The sequence below is a fragment of the Macrobrachium rosenbergii genome, chromosome 49 (genome assembly GCF_040412425.1).
Source record: "Macrobrachium rosenbergii isolate ZJJX-2024 chromosome 49, ASM4041242v1, whole genome shotgun sequence".
Lineage (NCBI taxonomy): Eukaryota > Metazoa > Arthropoda > Malacostraca > Decapoda > Palaemonidae > Macrobrachium > Macrobrachium rosenbergii.
Genome location: NC_089789.1, coordinates 23,203,804 through 23,225,032, shown reverse-complemented (window position 1 = coordinate 23,225,032; position 21,229 = coordinate 23,203,804). Strand labels below are relative to the sequence as shown.

Sequence of the window (21,229 nt, the reverse complement as noted above, 5' to 3'; positions counted from 1 at the left end):
AGCAATGGAAAAGGAAATAAAGATGAGAATTAAGCTAGACATCGAAGAGACCTCTAAAGAAAAGACTAAAGAAATGAAGAAGCTGAGGTTCATAGAAAACTTCGGGGAAAATGAAGCACATAAGGGAACTGAAAACAAAGGACGCTTGTATGATAATGAAAGCCAGGCTAAATATGTTGAACTTGAAGGCTAACTTCCGGGGTAAATATAAGGACGAGGTCTGTGATATCTGCAGAGTGGAGGAGGACAGCACCGAATATTTATTCAGGTGTAAAACCATAAAAACACCAATCATGGTATCACTGTAGAGAACCTAAAATTCCCTAACAGAAAACTGGGGAAATATATATGGTTAGCCCTGAAAATTACGAAAGTTGTTAACTGGAAAGCGTTGGCTGTCAAAGATAATAGCACTGCCTCAGTTAAAAAGAAAAAGGAATGAAAGGGGGAAGAGGGTTAAAAGTAAAGTGGAAATATTTTGTAATATCTAGTTTATACGCATCCTTAAATTTTCGGGGTTACCGTTACTGATAATAATTAAAATAAGCATTTTGAACTACTATGAAGTAAAGTAAAACTAAAGACGATTAGAATTGGAGACAACGAGGGAATAAAGCTTTGCACCTCATCAGTCCTCATGTGACTAGTGTAGTGTGCCCGCAACTGTGTTTGTGAAGTGAACGGTTACGCTTTCGAACCAGGAACCAGAACCCATTCTCAAATGAACACATGCGTAAACAAACGGCAACACACTAAAGATAGACAAAGAACAGAGAGGGAGAGAACGAGATAAATAAAAGCAGAGGCAATCTAATGTGCAAGCTGTGTCCTATTGAACTCTGTTAACGGTGTTCGCCGTCCTTGGCAGTTTGAATCATGGTGCCGTGTTTTCATTGGAGCCTCGAGGGGAACGCCGCGCGTGACACCCTATACAGCGGGAAGCGAAAGGTCACGAAGTCTTTGACTGTTACCGTCTACTTAGGTGATCGTCTATTTCCTGTTCATGTTAGTAAGAGCAGCCAGCAGCAGTAGTCTATAAGTTAATCATGATTGCTTGACTTCCTACTTTTATACTGTGTCCTGTTAGAAGTTTTCTCTCATAATTCTGCATAAGCATGGCTTACGTTATGTCAGGTCGGTTACACCCTAGTCATAAATTGGAAGTGAACGGTTTGCCATTACCTTAACATTTGCATTTATAAATTGCCCCAATAATGGGGCTATTTCCAGTTTCCGTAGTTACGTGTTGCTATTACTATCTCAAGCTTAGGCCTAGTAGAACGCAGGCTGACTCAACTGACGACAACAGTATGTAGATTTTATTTCGGGAAGAGATCATCGTTGCTATTTGTGCCCTAATAAAACCTGGCTTTGCATCTTCATGAACGTTGATGGAGAGTCAAGGAGGGATGATACAATAGTATATTCATTACCGTAAGGTCAGTTACATGATTTTACTTTTTCTTAACTGCAAGCTAATCCTCCCCCTTTAGGGGCGGAGCCCCAGATGTGGGCAGGATGCCCTTTGATACGTTTGTGGTAGGCATAGTCTACCATACGTATGAAAAGAACTTGCATCTGAGAACCTAACTCAAATCTTAGGATGGTAAGGATAACTGGGTCTGGTAGGCTAGATTTGTGCCATATTTTAAGACACTTAGCCTATAATAATGCAACGTTATTGCAGTTGAAAGACTTCCTTTGCTTTTGCTCGTGGTATGGGTACTTAATGTAAATTCATTTTGGATTTTCAGCTTATTTTGGGCATTGCTGAGTTGATTTAGTTTTTTTTTTTAGCAGTAATTGCATTTCTGGGGTACTGAAAATAGTGGATGATGGAGTAGCAACATTTTTTTAAAGTACACCACAAATTGGATACCTGCCTAACCTAACTGGTAACATACTGTAACTAGACCATACCTTGCCTAACTGAAATTGAAATTACTCTGCCTTGCCTAATCTACCTTGTATATCCAACCTCTAATATTGCCCTGCCCAACTAAACATTTTGGATTTTTTTTCATAATAGTCAAGGGGAAACAAACTGGATCAAAATTGTCGGCAAATCTTTATATTTCAAGCTATACCTTTCAATTTACTATTTTTTCTTCCCCTGGTGTCATGACAACTTTTTTTTTCGGAATTTTGGGTCGCCCAACTTTTATCATTGTTTTTGTTAAACAGGTTATTCTCAGGCTTTGCTTTTTTATTTGGAATTTAATGTAAATAATGTTTGTTTTCAAATAATTTTGGAATAGTTGAGGCGACTCGTTTTTAGGGGGGAAGATTGCTTTTTTGAGGGACACAGGTAATAGTTGTTGATAGAGTGACTGCATTTTTGTAAATACACAAACTGGGTACTATCAGCCTAACCTACCTTTCTGCCAACAGGACTGCCTTTCCTGACCAAACGAAACTTTTACCTTGCCTAACCTTATCTTTCCTGTCTATTGTACTCTTGATATTACTCTCCCTAACCTTGCCATCTCAAAGGTGTGAAACCCTAATGGTACCTATCTTAACCTAGCATCACCTATCTGGGCACAGCATCCCCTGGAATTGCTCCACTCCCAATTCAACATTGTAATCAGAAGTTCTCTTTGTGAGTTTTGCGTTTATAATGCTACTTAATGTAGAATATTTTTTTTTACTGATAACTGAGTTTGCAGTAACTTTGCCCTCGGGATTAGGAATTTGTTATTAGTACTTAATGGGCTACAAAATGGATCAAGCTTCTTAGCAAGTCTCAAGTATTTATACTTTTTGCTATACCTTTTCGATAATTTGTTTTTGCTGTTCTGGTTTTGTGACAAATTTTTCGTTTTTTTAAACTTTCTAGTAATTAGCTTGATCCAACTTTCATTTTTTAACCAGGTTATTTGTAGCAACGGAACTAACTCGATCAACGTTATCATCACAGTTTGAAACAATATGTTTATTATAACGGTAACCTTAGCCTCTATGAAGTGGGAGCCGTACCAATTCAAAATAAGTGGTTTTGAAAAGTGCCAGGACCGAAATCCCCTAGCCCAGGTGGGTTAGACGACACAACTTGTACAGCATGAGCAGTCTACTCGATGGAGTCAGACGAAGTCGTAGCAGCAATTACTGTTGTTTTTGGAAAGATGTAACTGGAAAATGTACGGTCATGGATGGGTGTGATCAGTTGTGCTACATAATGACTGAGCACCACCACAATCCAGTAGTTTCGATCTGCTTTAATTTGTCATCGTCAGAATCATTGTTCCACGATACCTACCATTTAATAAAGGTGATGAGATTTAGTAGTAGTAACGAATCACTGGCAGGGACAGGTATACTTGATCTAGTTATAGTGGTTACATTCTTGGCTGCTTTATCAACATGGTTTCGTTTATGCTTGCGTGTTCAGAGTTCCGATATATTTACACAAGCACCTGCTGCATGTAACTTACGAACCCTCTTAAGTCTAGTATGGTGGAAAAGATCCTCCAAGTCCCTAATTCTAGTGTATACAGTGCTCAAGAAAAAAGCCCATCCTGGCATAAATCCATCTACTTACATCCATTTTTCAAATATCTAGTTTATCAAGCACACCAGTTATTTAGAAAATAGACAACTTACTTCGAAAAATAGAGGTTTATCGTCAATTATTTAGGAATTTAACGAGACCATAGGGTCATGAATGCCAATCCTGGTCTCAGAGCCTATTGCAATCTTGGGACTCATTGGCAGACAGAAGTCCTTCATACCCTTCATCCTTACCCCAAGCGAAAGAGCGCTTTGTGCATGATAGTCCAGCTCAAATAAGTTAAATCTTTTCAGCACAAAGCAATCTTGTCCATGGTGTACTCGACAGTCACGGACACCGATTTACTCTATTCTTTTTACCATAAAAGCCCGTGTTACTATTATCAGAATGGGTCAACTCTGAAGGATATACATATACAGACCAAGCACCGTAGATGGCCAGCTGATAGAATCCCCCACTATTATAGTGCTACAGCAGTCTTGTCTGTTCATTTTAAAATTAAAAGCAAAGGATATCTAAGGTATTAAATTTAGGTAATACGTACAGAATAAGAGCGTACAGAAGGAAAACGGACAAAGTTATTTCAAACCAGCACCAAAGAAAAATCCTTTATGAAATATATATTGCAAACTAGGGGACCCGTAAGTTGGAGGATACAGACTTTCAGTAATTAAATAAAGTAACAGCGGGGTACTGACGATGGGCAAGTGGTTAAACATGAGCGTTTTCTGGAAACCGTGAAATACTGGAGGCCAAGAACTAAGGGAAAAGCAAATAAATTAAAACTGAAAAATCAATGGCCTTTTGTTTCTGAAAAAATTTTAAATTTAATAAGAATGCGAAAGTTAAAGAATGGCCCGAGAGACTTCCAATGACAACTGTGCTGAAAATATTTTTTTGATTTGAGCTATTATGGAAAGACATGAGACACGAACATTCATAAAAATACCTTGACATCTCCGAAAGGCAAGTCAGAAACTCATTAGATCACTCAAATTATTAAAAAATATTTTAAGAATGAAACCCACCATTTATCTCTCATTGCTTTAAATTCTCAGCACTAATCACACCTATTTGTTTTTAGTTTTATCATGATTAGTCAAAGTAGTGTGAAACCCACCATTTATCTCTCGTTGCTTTAAATTCTCAGCACTAATCACACCTATTTGTTTTTAGTTTTATCATGATTAGTCAAAGTAGTGTAAGTGTACACTGGTAATAACTAAGCAAAGACAAACTGCAGTAGATTTTATTCTAAGTAACTAGTAAGCTCCCTCTACTGTAGATATTACCAAGCTATGCATAGTTTGATTTCAGATCGTGGCACCTATCCAATGACCACGTGTTCCCCTGAAGTACATTTAGAGATTTTTCAGTGCTTACAATTAATGTTCAGTAGTCATACTTCTATGCTAAATATTTCAACTCTAAGTAAAGATTTACGCAAAGTAATAAAGTAAAAACAGCCTTGTCAAGAAGCATCACTAATTTTTAAATAGTGATAACAGGTACTACAAAAGGCCATTTGGGTGTTTTAAAATTTACGATAACCCAGAGCAATTGTTACTAGTGGAGGTAAGAACGTTCCAATTTACATATGCATCATTTATAACAATTTATTGAAATATCAAAATAACTATACAGGTTAACCATCGAATAAGTGAAGCTTAATGATAGAGCAAGAGCAATCATCAATGTCAGGCTCCAGTTCTGACATCAGCTCAGCTTGGAAACATGACTAACCCAAGTAGTGTTTTCATTGCCTTAAATTTCATTGCCATAAATATCCACTTCAGAAATCCTGTTCTGTAAATAAAAGAAAACGCCTTAAAAAATGCAAGGGCATCACCTGTTACAGATTGCAGTTAATGTTAACTTGATGAAATTAAGTTTTCACTTTCACTTAAGACGAAATAAAGCTTTTACACAAGAGAAAATCCGTACTGATAAACTTAAAACCTCCGAGTAGAGCTTCCAGAAAAATGTCTTAAAGTGCTTTCAAACAAGTGGTCGGATAGTTAGAGTACTAAGTAAATGAACATTAAAACTCTGGTGTTAAAGAGATAACTAAAGTAGATTCAGTCAACTATAATTCGGGTTTATACTTTGTACAGTATAATTGGTGCTCGCATATTTTATGAATTTTATACTGTTATATTATTGGCACTGTAAGAAAGTTAACTTAATTACAAATTTGTTTAATCGGAACTATAAACAAAGTGGAAGCTATAATTTACGTTACATAAAGTTCCAAAACAAAAGAAAATTATATATTGCATCTAATCAACAAAAAATATGTAAAGTATAAAATTTCAAAGCACTGCAATACCCAGTTAATTTTTTTGTCCTGAAAAAAGTCAGTCCTTTAGTACAGATTCTCTGAGCAACTAAAATTAATTGTTAAAACTAGCCCTACGTAAACCATTTCCTTATTGCTGAACTAAGTGAAAAACCTAAAATACATTTTGAAGTTCAAATGCGTAGTTAAGTTATTTTACTAAACATTAAACAAAAATCAAAAAGAAAAATGTCAAAGTTCCAATTCCAAGTTCCAGTTAAGCAGTACGTTACTTTTAAAAACCTAAAAATATTAAAAATTTATTTAACTGGCATCTAAACTCATGCGGTTAACACCTGGAAGAAAAAAAATGATTAGTTTGAACCTCCCATACCCTGTACCTATTGGTCATTAAGACCAATAGGTACAGGGCACGAGCTCCACCCCTACAAGGGCACCGCCCCTGTAGGGGTGGAGGCAAAATATGGGTCGGTTCACAAGAAACTGGCTCGCCTCAAATTTCAATAAACCAACCTTGAAGAGTGTGTACGCCATTTTTCCAGTCGTATGGATATAGTAGTAGTCCTTTTAGTTAAGTTTTCCCGGCTCCATGTTCGGATTCACTAGTACCTGAAGTAATTTTAAAGTGATTAGAATGGTATTATGGCCAGTTCCAATGCAAGAATTACTATGCGTTATTTAAGAACAGATTAAAAACCAGTGCTTTTAAACCAATGTCACTTAGCATAAAGTTTTATCACAAAAGAGTACTAACCAGCTCGGAACGTTGCAAATATCCATTGCTTTGTAAACTGACAATCCACAACTCTGCATTACGGACAAAACCTCGTGGACTTGCCTCATCCTTAAACGAATTAAATTTGTACAAAAAACACAGGAACCCTGACCCACTAAGTAAATTAAATACATCTTTAGTGACCCAACGATATAAGGAAAGTTTACGGGGATAAGTATTGAATATTACGAACAAAGTTTTCACAAACTTCACAGTATCCCATAAATAAAGTAAGTTGTGGCAATCAGCGAATGGAGAAAGGTGGTCAAGTCCGAGTAACAGTTGAAACGAACGCAAAATTATTAGGGGGAAGCAGAGAAGAACATGAAATATCAAAGCAATAACTGCTGTACATAAAGTTCAGTCTAAACAACAAAGATAAATTATAGTATTGACTAACAAGGATAAATTCTTAGTGAAATATAATCAATATAAAGCCATAACCTCAAGTATTGAATAATACTAAAATCTTAAAAGAAACTACAAAAATATTCCAAATTACCATCAGCAGAGATAATAAAACCCTTCATTCCCGAACTTAACCCTCACAGTTCCACAAACATACGTACAACTTCAGTACAACAGAGAATTTCTTCTCAAGTCAAGAGTGAATCGTTTATAAACCAGGCAGTTCCTCAGTCGAACAGAGCAAAGAAAACTCCAGAGCTTCGTCGACTTCGAAGCAGTAAGTGAACTTTCGTATGGTGCGGTTTCACTGAGGTAAGGATCATTTAGGCGAGTCAAACAAGGATCGTTTAGAAGTGAGACAACACGCAGCTTCTGTTTTGCCTGTATTGCTACTGAATGGACTTTACTGACGTTTAATCGCCGGATATTTGATTATTTCTTTTAATACTTCCCAGTTCTTCGATAGCATTGAAATAACAGAGAAAATTATTTAATTACCGAAAAAGTGAGTGAAAAATTTAGGCGTATAGTATCTATGAAAACGTAAAAATTTCTTTTTAAAACTTTTTACAGAACTGACTACAGTATACTAAAGGATGGGGCACCTCTTATGTTATTCTTTATTCTTTCTTACTGTAAGTTTCTTATCTGTACCCAATTTGGTGAGGGAATTCTGTGGGCCCCGCAGATTCTTTGACAATCATACACTAGAAAAGACATTCGAAGAATCGTACGGGGTTCTCTGTATTAACTGTCAAATCCCACACCATTATAACACTCGGAAAATAGGTCGTAGTTTCTGAAAAGACTATTTTCATTCCTTTCGATAAGTCTCGGGGCAACAAATCTGAAGGCTCTAAACCAACATTTTAAGTCATCTCGGCTCATGTAATTAGATACCATCTGTAGTTGGTTTTGTGTTGATTCGTTGCTGAAGTATAAGAGGCTGTGTCTAACCATGAGCGTCTCAACTCCACTAATGACAGGAGTAAACGGTACTTAAGGCATCAGTTGTCACTACGATCTAATGAAAAAAGGCATCCAAAACTTGCTCTCTAGTCTAAACTAAAGAAACGGGGTTAAGTAATATACTCCAGTATAATGGTGTGTTGAAAAAAAAAGAAGCTTGTCGAGAATAATGCAGTATAGATCATAAAGCAGATGCTGCCTTCCATGCAAAAGCGTTGGTAAGTGCTAAACTAGGGAAAATGGGAGTTGTTCAAAAAATGAATAACTCTGCGTCCACACTAAGAAATCAAAATTCCAGTACAATTTTTATTATGCATAGAATAAGGATTATGCCGCAGACTTTCAAAACGTCATCAGGTCATAGAGGAGTCAAAACAGAAATAGTATCCATAGGGTATTTCATGTGGTTTTCAGTTCCCTTCACGGAACATTTTCAGACACCATTAGCTTCACTAAACGTTACGTATTCGTTAATAAAGGGAACAATTCAGAATGTTTACATCTGTGCCATATTGTATTTAATAACACCTTCTGTTTCCTCCATCGCACTAGACTTGTCCTCCGCAAAACAGTTCCGTTGGTTTGTGTGTTGGGAAAATCAACAAACAGCCTGGACATGGGTTTGCATCCCATACCCTGGTTTATATGTATGTTGTGTATGCACTGTATTCATCTATCTATCCATCTATCTATATATATATATGTGTACAATTATTATGATTAAATTTGCTAGAAAGAGATTATGTAAAACTTCCTTAGGTAGTATGTAATCCCTAGACTGGAAGACAGTAACTGAACTAATTATCATCAGAAAGTCCGAGAGGCAGGAACGGAAACGAATAAATGATATAGACTTCTGGATAGCTGAACTGGAATGTAAGAAAACAAAGGCGCCCTGATAATTTTTTTGAATTTTGTAAGGAGAAAATTTAGAACATAATTGTTACTTGCGTTGAAATGTAATCGGATAAATAATACACTACGGACAAATGATAGTCTAATGAGATTTAATAATGTAAACAACGATGGTATTATTATGATTATTAAAATGGCAAAGAAAACAAGCTGTACAACTGATCCGATGCCAGATCTGAACTTGTTGGGGTTGAAAAACTTTCAAAATTAGTATAACCGTGAAAGTTATAAATGTCAGTATCTCTGAATGCAAGTTCCCTATAGCCGAGAAAGTGGCTGTTGTGAAACAAGCAACTTGATCACCAGAGTTGAACTTCATACAGGCCTCTTTCGAATTTATCTTTTATGTCCAAAATGTAAAAATATGTAATTCTTGAACAGATAATTAGTTATCCTAAAAGGGTAAATGCTTTACTGGATAGTCAGTCGGCTTATAGACACTTATATCCTACAGAAACCGCTGTAAGTTCTGTTGTAAATGACCTATTAGAAACGATAAATAAAACAATTGTAGCATTTTGGTGCTGCTCGATCTCAGCGCTGTTTTTGATAGTTATTTTTATTCATCCTCTTTCAAATTATTTACGATCGTTTGGTGTTACTAAAGATAATTTTGAGTATTTGAAAAGCTACCTGTTAGAAAATACCACGAGTACAAGTAGGGACTCACCTTATGAATCCCTACTTGTACACAGTAGTATTTTCTGTCTAACAGGTAGCTTAATGAAATATTAAGAAGAGGAGCACCTCAAGGCAATGTATGAAATATTACGAAACATGCTACAGGGACGTCGGGGTAAAAGCACCTATTTACAGATGGCATTTTGTTTTAGGTAAACGATATTTTCGTTTTGAGTATAAATGATGCCCTCACCAGTGCAAAGAATGGATATTTATGCAGTTTGAAATTAAATGAATATAAAGGTGAGTTTATGTTGGTAACCGTCGTTTGTGGCAGTGACTGATGGAATGCGCATGCCGATTGCGCATGCTTACCGTCAGTCTACGAGTGCGCATGCTTGACTGGCTGTCTATGGTTTAGCATGACAGTTTTGCTCAGTCATTTCAAGTCGTCATGGCAGGTAGATCCGAGCATCAGGAGTTTTTGGTCCGATTTTTAGCCCTTTATCGAGATTTGCCGGCACTTTGGAAAATCAGAAGTGATTGTTATAAGAACAGACAAGCAAAGGCAGATGGTTACGCTAAATTGGTAGAAAAGATGAAAGAAATAGAGCCAAAAGCGAACAGAAGCTTGGTAGTGAGAAAAATTAATACTTTTAGATCAAATTACAGGAGGGAACTGAGAAAAGTGTTGAAGAGTGAAAAGTCTGGGGCTGGTACAGATGACATATATCTGCCATCGCTATGGTATTTCGACGAACTTGGATTTCTCTACGACCAGGAATGCCAGGAATCCGGATTGTCAACCATTTCGGATGATGATATTGCACGAGAATCCTCGCCTGAAGACCCAGTAAATTTGCATATTCCATTATTATAATTGTTTGTAAGATAGGAAAATAAAAAGTACTATACAATGCAGTTTTATTTCAGTTGTGTCCCTATAATCGAAGAAATTATTAGAAGTGCCTTTGAATAATCCCTTTTAATTGCATACAGCAAAGTTGCATACCATGAGAATTAAAAGATATACATTTGACTAGTCATAATAAAATCAATAACTATTCTGTTGCATAAATATTGAATCAATTTTATGATAGTGGTGGTCAAATCACAAGAAAACATGTTACCAGTGTTATCAACGTTTGGGCTTATTACTGAAAATAGCATTTAAACTTATCTCTTACGGTTTTGGCACATATTGGTGCATCATTTCCATCTATACATTCTAATGGAATGAGTTGGCCATTCTCTAACCCTAAATTTTCAGACGAATGTCTGGTATTTTTATCCTCTAATTCAAAAGGACCTTGCAAATACGCTTCGACATTCCGTTTTTTCAGATAGTTGTGTAGGTAACAGCATGTCAAAGTAATTTTAGATACCTTACTTGGGCATAGATTTACAGCAGATAAAAAAACTCTGAATCGTGAAGCTAGTATTCCAAAGGCATTTTCAACAACCCTACGTGATCGAGATAGCCAATAATTGTAGATTTCTTGTTCCTTTGTCAAATTCCTTTGAGGATATGGTTTCATTAGATTAACCATTAGTGGGAAAGCATCGTCAGCTACTATAACGTATGGCAATATTTCACTGGAAACAGGCAAAGGTTCAGCCATAGGTATACGTAACTTTTTGTTCTTTCAGCTTGTGACCAAATTTGCTGTTCATAAAAACTCCTCCATCCGACACTCTACCATTTGCCCCAACATCAACCATAAGGAACTCGCAATCTGCATTGACAAGAGCCATTAAAACAATGCTAAAAGACTTTTTGTAATTATAATAATAAGATCCTGATCCAGCTGGTTTTCTTATTACAATATGCTTTCCATCTATGGCGCCCAGGCAATGAGGAAAGCCCCATTTTTCAGCAAATGAGTTTGCCACAGCTTTCCACTCGTCTTCCGTAGTTGGCATCTGTTGAAAGGAAAAAAAGCAAAATTGTCAGAATATAACATACAATAAAAATTGCCCCATATGCATGAAAATGATTAGACTTATAACAATTGGTAGTAGATTAAGTTACCTCTTTTTTTTTCCTCTTATGACAAAGCATAGTAATTTGCTATTGGTTATTGAAATGGAAGTACATTTTATCTCTTCAATTGTGTAATCTAGGTAAACACTAAGAAACACTATAAAATATATATTAAAAATCTTCATTTAATTCTCATTAGCAAAACTTAAAAGAAAAGAAAAACCATACTCGAGTAATGAATATGTTCATATCCTTCAGCAAAAACGATTATTAGTTTTTCATTATTTCCTTTTTTATTTAGGTACTGAGTACATCCAGAGGTCCCTCTCGTGAGGCAAGTTCAGAAGCCAAAAAAAATCAAAAGGCAAAATATATCGGAGAAAAGGAAACATGAGCTTCTAGAGATAGCTTGTGAGCAACTTCAGAAGGAGGATGACCCTTCATATCATTTGGCAAAACCTGGGCCAATGATTTTAATAAACTTAGTGAAGATCAACAAATATTTGCCAAAAGGCAATTAATGACATATTATACGAAGGAGATTGGGAAATTTACGAGCAAACTCATTTCAGAATAAATAGTGCTGAAAGCCATTCAAAACCGACAAGATTGCAATCGACGGATTCTAAATACACTCATGAACAGCGAAATGCTCTGCCAGTATATTCAACGATTGATGATCTTTTCAATGATCCACAATACAATGTTTGATTCAACATTTATTTGCATTTTTGGTGTTGGGATACTTTTGTCAATGGTTTAAGGATGGAATAAATTTTTTACATTGCATTTGTACCATTATTCAAGCATACACTTACCTTGATATAATCTTTCAATACAGATATGAGAGCTTCACATGTCTCCATGATTATAAGTCCAAGGCTTTGAGGCGATATTGCAGTGACGAATTTCAATTCCTCATATGACTGGCCTGTAGCAAGAAAGCGCAAAGTGCTTGAGAGTCTGTTACTTGCAGGGATGGAATCTCTCATAATGGTATTTTCTTTCTTGATTAGTGGTTCCACTCTCTGAAGGAGATCTAGAAATGTTAAATGATCCATCCGCAGATAATTTTCATAGTCTGCAGGTGCTGATATGCTAAGTTCTTGTAAAAGGTTATCGTGTGCAAATGAAGACCGTTTTTTAAACCAATCTTTTATCCACATCCTCCTCCTATGTTTTTTCTTTGTGTTATCACTCTCTAAAGCAATAATAATGGCTAAGCAAGCTTTAAGCTTGTTCATCCTCTTAATGTTCTTATGCTGACTGCCAAAGATTAACTGGTGCATGCACAATCTTTAGGGTCGTTTGTGGGCTCAGCAGGATGATTGCGCATTCCTATGATTGCGCATGCATGCATGATCGTCTGTGGGGCCCTTAAATGCTACAGGGACGTCGGGGTAAAGTTCAAGCTATTTACAGATGGCACCCAATTTTGCTTTTACATAAACGATATTAATGATACAAATGAGATAATAAATGATGTACTCACCAGTGCAAGGAATGGATAATATTTAAGCAGTTTGAAATTAAATGAATATAAAAGTGAGTTTATGTTGGTAGGAAACAAAATTAAATAAGAAACCTTGTGGTTTTCGGCTTAATATATATATAGAAATATAGTTTCGATCGCTGACAAAGTACTTAGGTGTTTTACTAGATTGTTATTTGTCTCTTAGTGCTCAAATTAAAAATGTTGGAAGGGTTACTGCAAACCATCTTAGAAATATTTCCTATGTTAAAAAAAATATATTGGAGAGTGTTCGATAAAAATCTTTTGATTAATTGCGTCGTAAACTGCGTGAAGTCCGTAGGGGGGCTAGCGCCGTCAGTGCACCTCATGCGGTGCACTGTAGGCAATACTTTAGGTTCTTTGTAGCGTGCCTTCGGCCCCTACCTGCAACCCCTTTCGTTCCTTTTACTGTACCACCTTTCATATTCTCTTTCTTCCATCTTACTGTCCACCCTCTCCTAACAATAGTTTCATAGTGCAACTGCGAGTTTTTCCTCCTGTCACACCTTTCAAACGTTTTACTGTCAATTTCCGTTTCAGGGCTGAATGACCTTATAGGTCCCAGCGTTTGGCCTTTGGGCTAAATTCTATATTCAATTCAATCCAGTTCGTAAACTGGGTGAACAACCGCAGAAAATTCTATGCCTAAGATGCAACTAAATACTGAATAGAGCGCCAAGACTAATGAAAGGTGTTGCACGGCATAACAGGGCTTAGCCTGTATTGTTTGAGTTGCACTGGTTCCCCATCAAAGCTAGAATAATGTGCAAAAGGTGTGAAATGATTCATCAAGCTGTCATGACTGGGTTTCCAAAATATTTGAATGACTTGCTGCACATAATACATACAGTGCAGGGAGTCGACACAAGAACAGGTACAGGTTATTTGAGCCAAAAAGCAATTCGAAAGTAGGCTTGAAAAACTTTAAATCTGCCCCTCCAAGACTATACAATAAGCTCCCAATTTGTATCAGGAAGACTGAAAATATCAAGTCATTCAAGAAAAAATTAAGCTACTTTTTCTGAGTGCGATGACAGTGTGGATTGGACAATGAATAGGGAGTACGCAATCCAATAAATAAAAGAACCCTAGAGTGTGTCTGCTTTATTATGTATGTGACGAGTTGAGTTTGCAGGTTTCGCAGAGCGCTTTCGTCGAGTGGGACTTTAGGAAAAAACAGTAATATTTTTTAACTGCGTGACAATACGTAATACACCGAAGAATATTCATTCCTTGTTCGTTAAATTATTATTGATAAAGGGTTTCTGTTATGAATCACAGATGCAAATTTTATCAAGAACCGAGAAGTAATAAACCGAAGAATCAGTCAATTAGCGTGAAAGCATCAATAAATTCTTTTAAAGTTTCCCCTTAAACAAAACCAAGGACGACGTACTCTTCCGGATAAATCGTCCAAGTTTCAAGACAGGTGAATCCATGGTCCTTGATGGTGACGCCAACAGCACTCGGGTTCTCGGGCTCTCGGCAGTCGGCGAGCAGAGCCTTCAGTTAGGCTACGACTCGGGAAAAGGGAGACGTCGTTGTGTCTTATTGTTTGTTTTTGGGTCGGTTCCCCGGTATCTGGGCAGTTGGGTGTAATTTATAACGATTATCTTGCTATTGGAGTTTGGTTGTTTGATAGCTGGTCAACGGTTAGTTGTGTTAACTTTCCCAGGCTGTAGAGGCAAAGTTTCATTACGTTAATGTTATGGTAATTTTGTTAAGACTCTTGCGTCTTCAGTTTCGAGTTTTTTTTTCCTATTGTCGCAAGGGTTCATGAGTATGGTAACTAATTTACTTACTAGTTTGTTGCAACAGGCTTATTTTTCTTGAAAAAGTTTTTTTAACTTTGATTAAGTTTTAGATTAGATTAAATTTATATTTTAAATAGTCATTTTTTCCTTAAATGTGACGTATAGTAGATCAGTACCACAAATTTAGTGTAATTTGTGGACAGCATTGAATATTTGGTCAGTTTTTTTTCTTATTCTTTAAGCATAGTTATCATATAGCATTACTTAGGTTTCATTTACTACTACAGGCCAAATATAGCTTTCAAGCGAGAATTTGATGGTATTTGAAGTTAGTATTTAATTTACAATGTACTTGGAAATGAAGTGCCTGTTGAAGTCTTAAGTGTAAAACTTTCCCTTTTTTTGTGAGCTTTATATCTACCTTGTATTTTGTAAGGATATGACTAGTTATATTTCAGTTTTATGAAATTAAATCCATATCCAGCTAAAACTCTGATTTTAAACCATTTTCAGACTTGTGACATCTTTTCCAATTCATGAAGCAAACTACGCTTGTGAGATCAAAATTCCCCTGCCAGAAGGTTTCTCCAAGTACTCAAAAACTGAACTACTCTCCCCATGTTTGGGTTAATATAAACCAGGTGAAGTATTTTATGTGCGAAGTTTTTCCAAATTATTTTAACAGCTTGAACCATTTTTAACCTCCACCCCTACAGGGGCGGTGTGCCCCTGTAGGGGTGGAGGCCAATCTCATGCCTTGTTCGATAGGTCTTTGACCTATCGGCGGGTGCATGAGAGGTTCAAGCTGATTTTTTCTCCTTTCAGGTGGTAGTGCACCAGTCAATTCTTAGTATTAATGTATCTTGACTTTAGATTGATAATCGCTTAAGAATTCTAGAATTTTTCAGTTATCAGCGAAAAAGTTTTAAAATTTTGTAATTAGTCTTGTAGTACAATAGTTAACGTAATCTAAATCTTTGATTATAGTGAATATTTATCCAACTTCCAAACTCGGCAATTGTTTAAATTTTGCATCTGTGGTGTAACTGTGTTCAGCTAGAAATTTAAGTTTAGTAAGGCATTGTTTTAATAACAGATTTAACGTTTTTCTTTTAATGTAGATAGTTTTAACGTTTAATGTGCAATTTTAACGGAAGTTATAGCTGCTGTTAGTTTAAATCTTTCAACTTAAGGCGAAACTCTTGCTAATCATACAGTAAACAGGCCAATGTTTTCACTTTGCTTCAAAAGACTATTTCATACAATCGGCGAGTGATGCCAGAACATGCTACGCTCTTAAACTTGGCAAATTGACTTTTTGGTAATTTTGCTCGGCGGTTCTTAAACGTCGTTGTCAGCGCTTTTTGTTGCCTCCCGTTCCTTGGTTTGATAACACGATTTTTTTTGGGGGGGTAAAGTTTTTTTGAGTGGTTGGTTGGTCTGTACAGAAGCAAATTGAAGGCTTCAGTTCATTGAAGTTAATAATCTTTGATGTAATTTTTTTTTACATGTAATATACAAACATTTCTGCCGTAGTTTTTTTGCTTTCAGACTGTGGATTGGAATAGTTGAGGCCCCGTTATTCAAGAACTCCGGTGTTCTTTGCTTTTACAGCACACTATATTTTAATGAGGTGAGACAGGAGCCTGGTGTTACTGAAACTGCACGTTATGCCGAAAGCTATCTTGCTTTGATTATAAGGTGTAATTAGTTAACTGATTTCTCAATAAAGGTCACATGTAAATATGAAAAGTCCTTACCTTCACTAATAGAAATAGCTGACTTAAGTTTTCTTAACATAAGTTCCGAAATGAATTACAGTATGTAAAGAGATTAAGTAATTTACCTTGACTTGGAGTCTTGGCTTCTTAAAAACCACAGGGTTTTTCAATACTGGTATGAAGTGGCTTAATGTAACCTAGACGACCATGGGTAAAGCCAGTGTTTCATGAGTTGGTAATATTAAGGAAGTAATTATGGTGTTTTACTCTTAATACCTGAAATTGCTATGGTTAAGTTTCCAGGTAAAACTTAAATTACTCAATACAACTTTCTAGAATCTCAAACTGTGATGGCTTAGGAGTCGAATGAAATCCTGGAAGCCCATGAATGGTAAGTACAATCAACAATAAAGGCAGTTGGCAAGGCACTTAAGCCTTAATATCAAGCAATCGGAACCTAGCCTAGCCTATCTGAGGACTTGATCCACACTAAAACACACTAACTTCCATACGGAGAAGAATTCTTTAGACGAAGATTCGGGTAGATTTACAAGAGAAGCAACTTTTCGAGGTAGTTTTATTACTGAGCAGTATCTTCGTTGTTAGTCTTAATGATCGCGGCTACAATGTCCGTTAAACGTAAGTGAGGACACGTTCTCTCAAATTTTAAAGCAAAAAAATAGTGAAATCCAGGAGTTAGTAGTCTTCAATATTCATTAAGTGCCACTCTGAGTAGAGGGCTTCACTTTTCCTAGGGCATTATCGATATTTGTTAAATTTCCTGTTATTTTTCATGAGGCTATATGAACATCTGACGCCAATACAACAGACCTAGGTTTGATACAGTAGTACGTGAGATTGACAATGAAACAATGAGCACTGAAGACCGTTTACTTAAAGGTTTAAGAGCTTTTTATCCCCACTAATTCAGAAGTATGAAGTAACTGTAAATTGGCCTTCAAACTGCTAGAGAGAGATTACAGAATTATCATGGATTACGAAAATATGCGATTTTTTTTGTCTCGGAAGTACAATTTCTTGAACCGATAATGCTGTTATGACTGTTATTTCTCATTCCGGTTAGGCTGAATTCGTGTCAGTTGTGAGTAGATTTTTTATCGCTGTTTTGCAGTAGCAGATTCCTAAAAACATCCCTTTTGATTATCAGAAATTGGTTCGTTTTTGAGTATAGGTAAAACTTTTCTGTCAAACGAGAAAGGCTTTTATCTACTCCTGGGTGATATTTTGTCATGAGTAATAACGATTTCTGGTGACAGCAAAAGTTCATCTTAAACTGAGTGGAAGATATGATAAATGAAACTTGGTGAGTGCACGGTTGACTGACTTCCATGATGTCACAACACCACTGGAATTTTTAGGGACTAAGTTTTTTACGACTAGTGTTAAGCAGTAGCCAAAAATTATTGCCGAACCTTCTGAACTCTGACCCTGATCTGAGGCAGGTCTCACGTTATTCCATGACGCTAAGCAGCCACAAGGAATGAGTGCTTGCTTAAGTTTGATGCGTTTTAATATAGTAACTGCCAGTTATGTTTAAATTCTTTTACTCGGCTATATCTTTATTAAAAAGGATAAGCTTACAGCCTTCATTTAACTTAACACGGATGTCTGATACAATTTGAATATTGGAAAAGTAACGTTAACGTCTAGCTAAGACCGAATAGTCCTTCCCGTAAACACGGCGATGAATGAGCAGTTTTCCTATTCCTTAATTTTTAATGCTGTAGAACTGCACTTATATTTCCTTAAATATGGTTATATACCGGGCGGAGAAGGAAAGAAGATTCTAAATAAAGGTTTTGATAATCAAGAGTGCATTCGATATATAACACCGTATTATTAGCTTATTATTACTTAAATATAACCTCTATGCTCTTGATAGCTTTTACATTACCCAAAGTTCATTTACATACCAAAAGACAAATGTTCAAAGTTTGAGTGGCCAACAATGATAAAGTCGTTTGGGCTGTTACCGTAACACCATCAGATACCCAGCTGGTGAGGGGATTAGTCAAATCTACACAGCAAAGGAAATTGACAGCAGCTAGTGAACATATCTAAAAGGTACTACACTCACTTCCTTGTCATGTCAAGCTACTTAAGCTTTATTGTTCCAAGCATTTTTTTTTTTAGGAAATGAGCTGAGGTGAGTGGAATAAAAAATGTAATGATGAATTATAATTTTGAAGAAAATGTCATGTGTATTCAGCGGTCCATTTTGAAAATGTTATTTTCAATGAAGGCTCCACTTGTGGGATCCGGTACGATACTAAAGAAACGAACAAGTTATTTAGGTAATCTCGTAGTATTCCAATTCAGTTCCCTCTTTGTTTGTCTTTCATTCTAGTTCAAGCATTATTCATGTAAACCTTATCTGTATGTGCGTGCATGTGTCCGTGTCTCTTGTTAGGTGGTTTCATGTATCCTTCGTCATTTGATTCTCGTTCAGTGGTTTTAGAATGACCATTCTTATCTGGCGATATCCAAGTCACAGAATAACGCTGGCAGTAGGTATACGTAAATGTCATTCAAATCCCGGAAGGTTTTGTAATACCTAGAGAACAGAAACCCAAATGAGCCTTAATTAACAAGGGACTTGAAAGAAGGTGAAAGACGCTGTTGGCCGCCGTCAGTGTCATGGAATATCTTCTGATGTTGATTAAGAGCTAAGTTGATAACTGGCTAATTTATCCTCCAATGCAGGTGTCTTTCGCCTTAGTTGCCAAGCAAGATAAAAAGCCATAGGGAAATAAAGCCACCTGGTGATGTAAATCAAGAACCTAACTATAATTAATTCAGATTAACATAAAAGATATTTACAAAGTTATGTAATAAAATGTGCACATTCAGTGTTGTAACATTAAAACTAAACGGACTATCTTTTTATACACATAAAAAGATAACAAAAACAAGTTATTTTGTTTTGTCCAAAATTATACATATCTTGAATGTAGCTGCAAAAGATTACTCGGTGTAGCTATAAATGAAATGTAACAGATTATTCATCAAAAATTCAGACAAAAATGAGACCTTTCTTTAGCCGGACACAATAGAAATTATTTCGTAAGATAAATAGGAATTGATAACCAACGAGATCGTATTGTCCTTTAATGACAACGTTATGAAAGTGATTGAATTTTCTGTATTATAAGATACTGCCATAATAAAAGTTACCTTTCAGCCTCTAAATTTTCATTAATAGTTCATATTTTACCATGTGAAATCTATTCAGTAAGACGAGAGTTTAAATTAAATGTTGTAAGGCCATGGAATGGCTAGTTAAAAAATCTATGTGATATTTCCAGCATTTTATATTTGAAAGAAGAAATGGCTGTTTTGTATCACAGAATGAAAAAATATGTTACTCGCTTTTTCATTGAAATATGCAGTCAGATCTAATTCTTTAATGTGTCAGTATTCCAAAAATTGTTGTTGTTTGTCACAGCTCACGTCTGTTAATGCGATTTTTTTTTTTTATTTATCTGGAAGCAGCCACGACTCTAGCCACTGACGTAAGCCAATTCTGAGAGAACTCATCAAGTCGGAACAGTAAGTTTGATTCACCCTGGTGTGGAATTTTCCTTCCTGTAATGTCTGCAGAATTCTATTTCGCCTCGTCCGTCCAAAAATTGTATAATCTGGGTTTTTGTTCCCGTAATTTTTAAGCTTAGATACACACACACACACACACACATATATATATATATATATATACATATATATATATATAATATATAATTATGTAAGTATATATATATACATTATATATGTATATATATATACATATATATATATATATATATATATATATATATATATATATATATATATATATAAATTATCTGATACATCATATATATATAACCTGACACATCAGGTCTTTCAAATGAAAGTATGACCTAGTGGGCAGCGCGCTTGCCTTTCATTTGAAAGACCTGGGTTCGATCCTGATGTGAGTCAGAAACTTATTTCTGTTCCACACGTGATGGTGTACTGATTATTTCTATATATATATATATAGATAATATATACACACACGCACACACACACACATATATATATATATACACACACACACACATACATATATATATATATATATATATATATATATATATATATATATATATATATGTATATATATACGAATACCCAGTTTGTGTAGTATGACTTTTATTCTGATATATGAAATGGATTGGTCTTATTTTTAGGCAAACAGCGGTAGGTATGTCAATCCAAAATAATCAAACATACCAACAGTGACTTAGCTCGATGAGCCAGTAACTACAACATAGTCATAATAAAAGCAGAATACCCTAATCATAGGTCAAGAGCACGATTATATAAACATCGTCAGTGTGAACTTTCACAATCACCTTCTTCTCGATACCAGTATGTGGAGATTTTCCAGTCCATAAGAGAACTTCCCTCTCCCCCAACTTCTTCCCATAATGCACTTTGCGGTGCCACATATTGGGTGTTGCTTTAGTTACTGAGAGCAACCAGATTTGCTGGACGGCACCGCCAGGCCTATGGAGTAAATGAGCCTCGCTGTCGGTCCTTTATTCCTCATACCGCTGGACTGTGGAAAAGCCTCCGAGAATATGTGCAATTGGAACTTCAGAAGTTCAAGCGAAGATGCAATGCATTACTACCCTAATGCTATTTTCCTTGCATTTTAATACATTTTTATGTGTTTATTAATTTATTTTTTTCTTTTTTATGTATTTCTCTTTGC

General features: G+C 35.9%; 1 protein-coding gene and 3 long non-coding RNA genes across 6 annotated transcripts in view; 2 read left to right on the top strand and 2 right to left on the bottom strand.

Annotated features, from left to right (window-relative positions):
* Nucleotides 1-329: 329 nt before the first annotated feature.
* LOC136832413 (uncharacterized) lies at nucleotides 330-16,493 on the top strand. Its single transcript, XR_010851191.1, has 2 exons — nucleotides 330-1,005; nucleotides 15,263-16,493. It is a non-coding gene; the product is annotated as an uncharacterized lncRNA (long non-coding RNA).
* Nucleotides 5,114-7,286, bottom strand: LOC136832412 (uncharacterized). 3 transcript variants are annotated; one of them, XR_010851188.1, is made up of 4 exons: nucleotides 7,155-7,286; nucleotides 6,565-6,654; nucleotides 6,324-6,419; nucleotides 5,114-5,317 (listed from the first exon to the last, which is right to left on the bottom strand). It is a non-coding gene; the product is annotated as an uncharacterized lncRNA (long non-coding RNA). The 3 variants fall into 3 exon arrangements; XR_010851189.1 differs by having other exon boundaries at nucleotides 7,088-7,255; XR_010851190.1 differs by lacking the exon at nucleotides 6,565-6,654 and having other exon boundaries at nucleotides 7,155-7,275.
* LOC136832160 (uncharacterized) lies at nucleotides 10,542-12,851 on the bottom strand. Its single transcript, XM_067092882.1, has 2 exons — nucleotides 12,301-12,851; nucleotides 10,542-11,421 (listed from the first exon to the last, which is right to left on the bottom strand). The coding sequence occupies exons 1-2, from the start codon at nucleotides 12,769-12,771 to the stop codon at nucleotides 11,113-11,115; spliced, it is 780 nt and encodes a 259-aa protein (XP_066948983.1). The 5' UTR covers nucleotides 12,772-12,851; the 3' UTR covers nucleotides 10,542-11,112.
* Nucleotides 16,494-19,968: 3,475 nt separating the features above from the next.
* LOC136832159 (uncharacterized) overlaps nucleotides 19,969-21,229 on the top strand; it is an 89,895-nt gene continuing 88,634 nt past the window's right edge. Inside the window, exon 1 of the long non-coding RNA XR_010851103.1 lies at nucleotides 19,969-20,040. This is a non-coding gene — a long non-coding RNA (uncharacterized lncRNA). The remainder of the gene's footprint in view (nucleotides 20,041-21,229) is intronic.

What these genes read in the sequence shown, in the direction of transcription:
- LOC136832160 (XM_067092882.1), bottom strand. Translation starts at nt 12,771, where the DNA reads ATGCACCAGTTAATCTTTGGCAGTCAGCATAAGAACATTAAGAGGATG. An exon ending in TATTGAAAGATTATATCAAG is followed by an intron (nt 11,422 to 12,300) that starts GTAAGTGTATGC and finishes TCCTTTCAACAG; the next exon opens with ATGCCAACTACGGAAGACGA.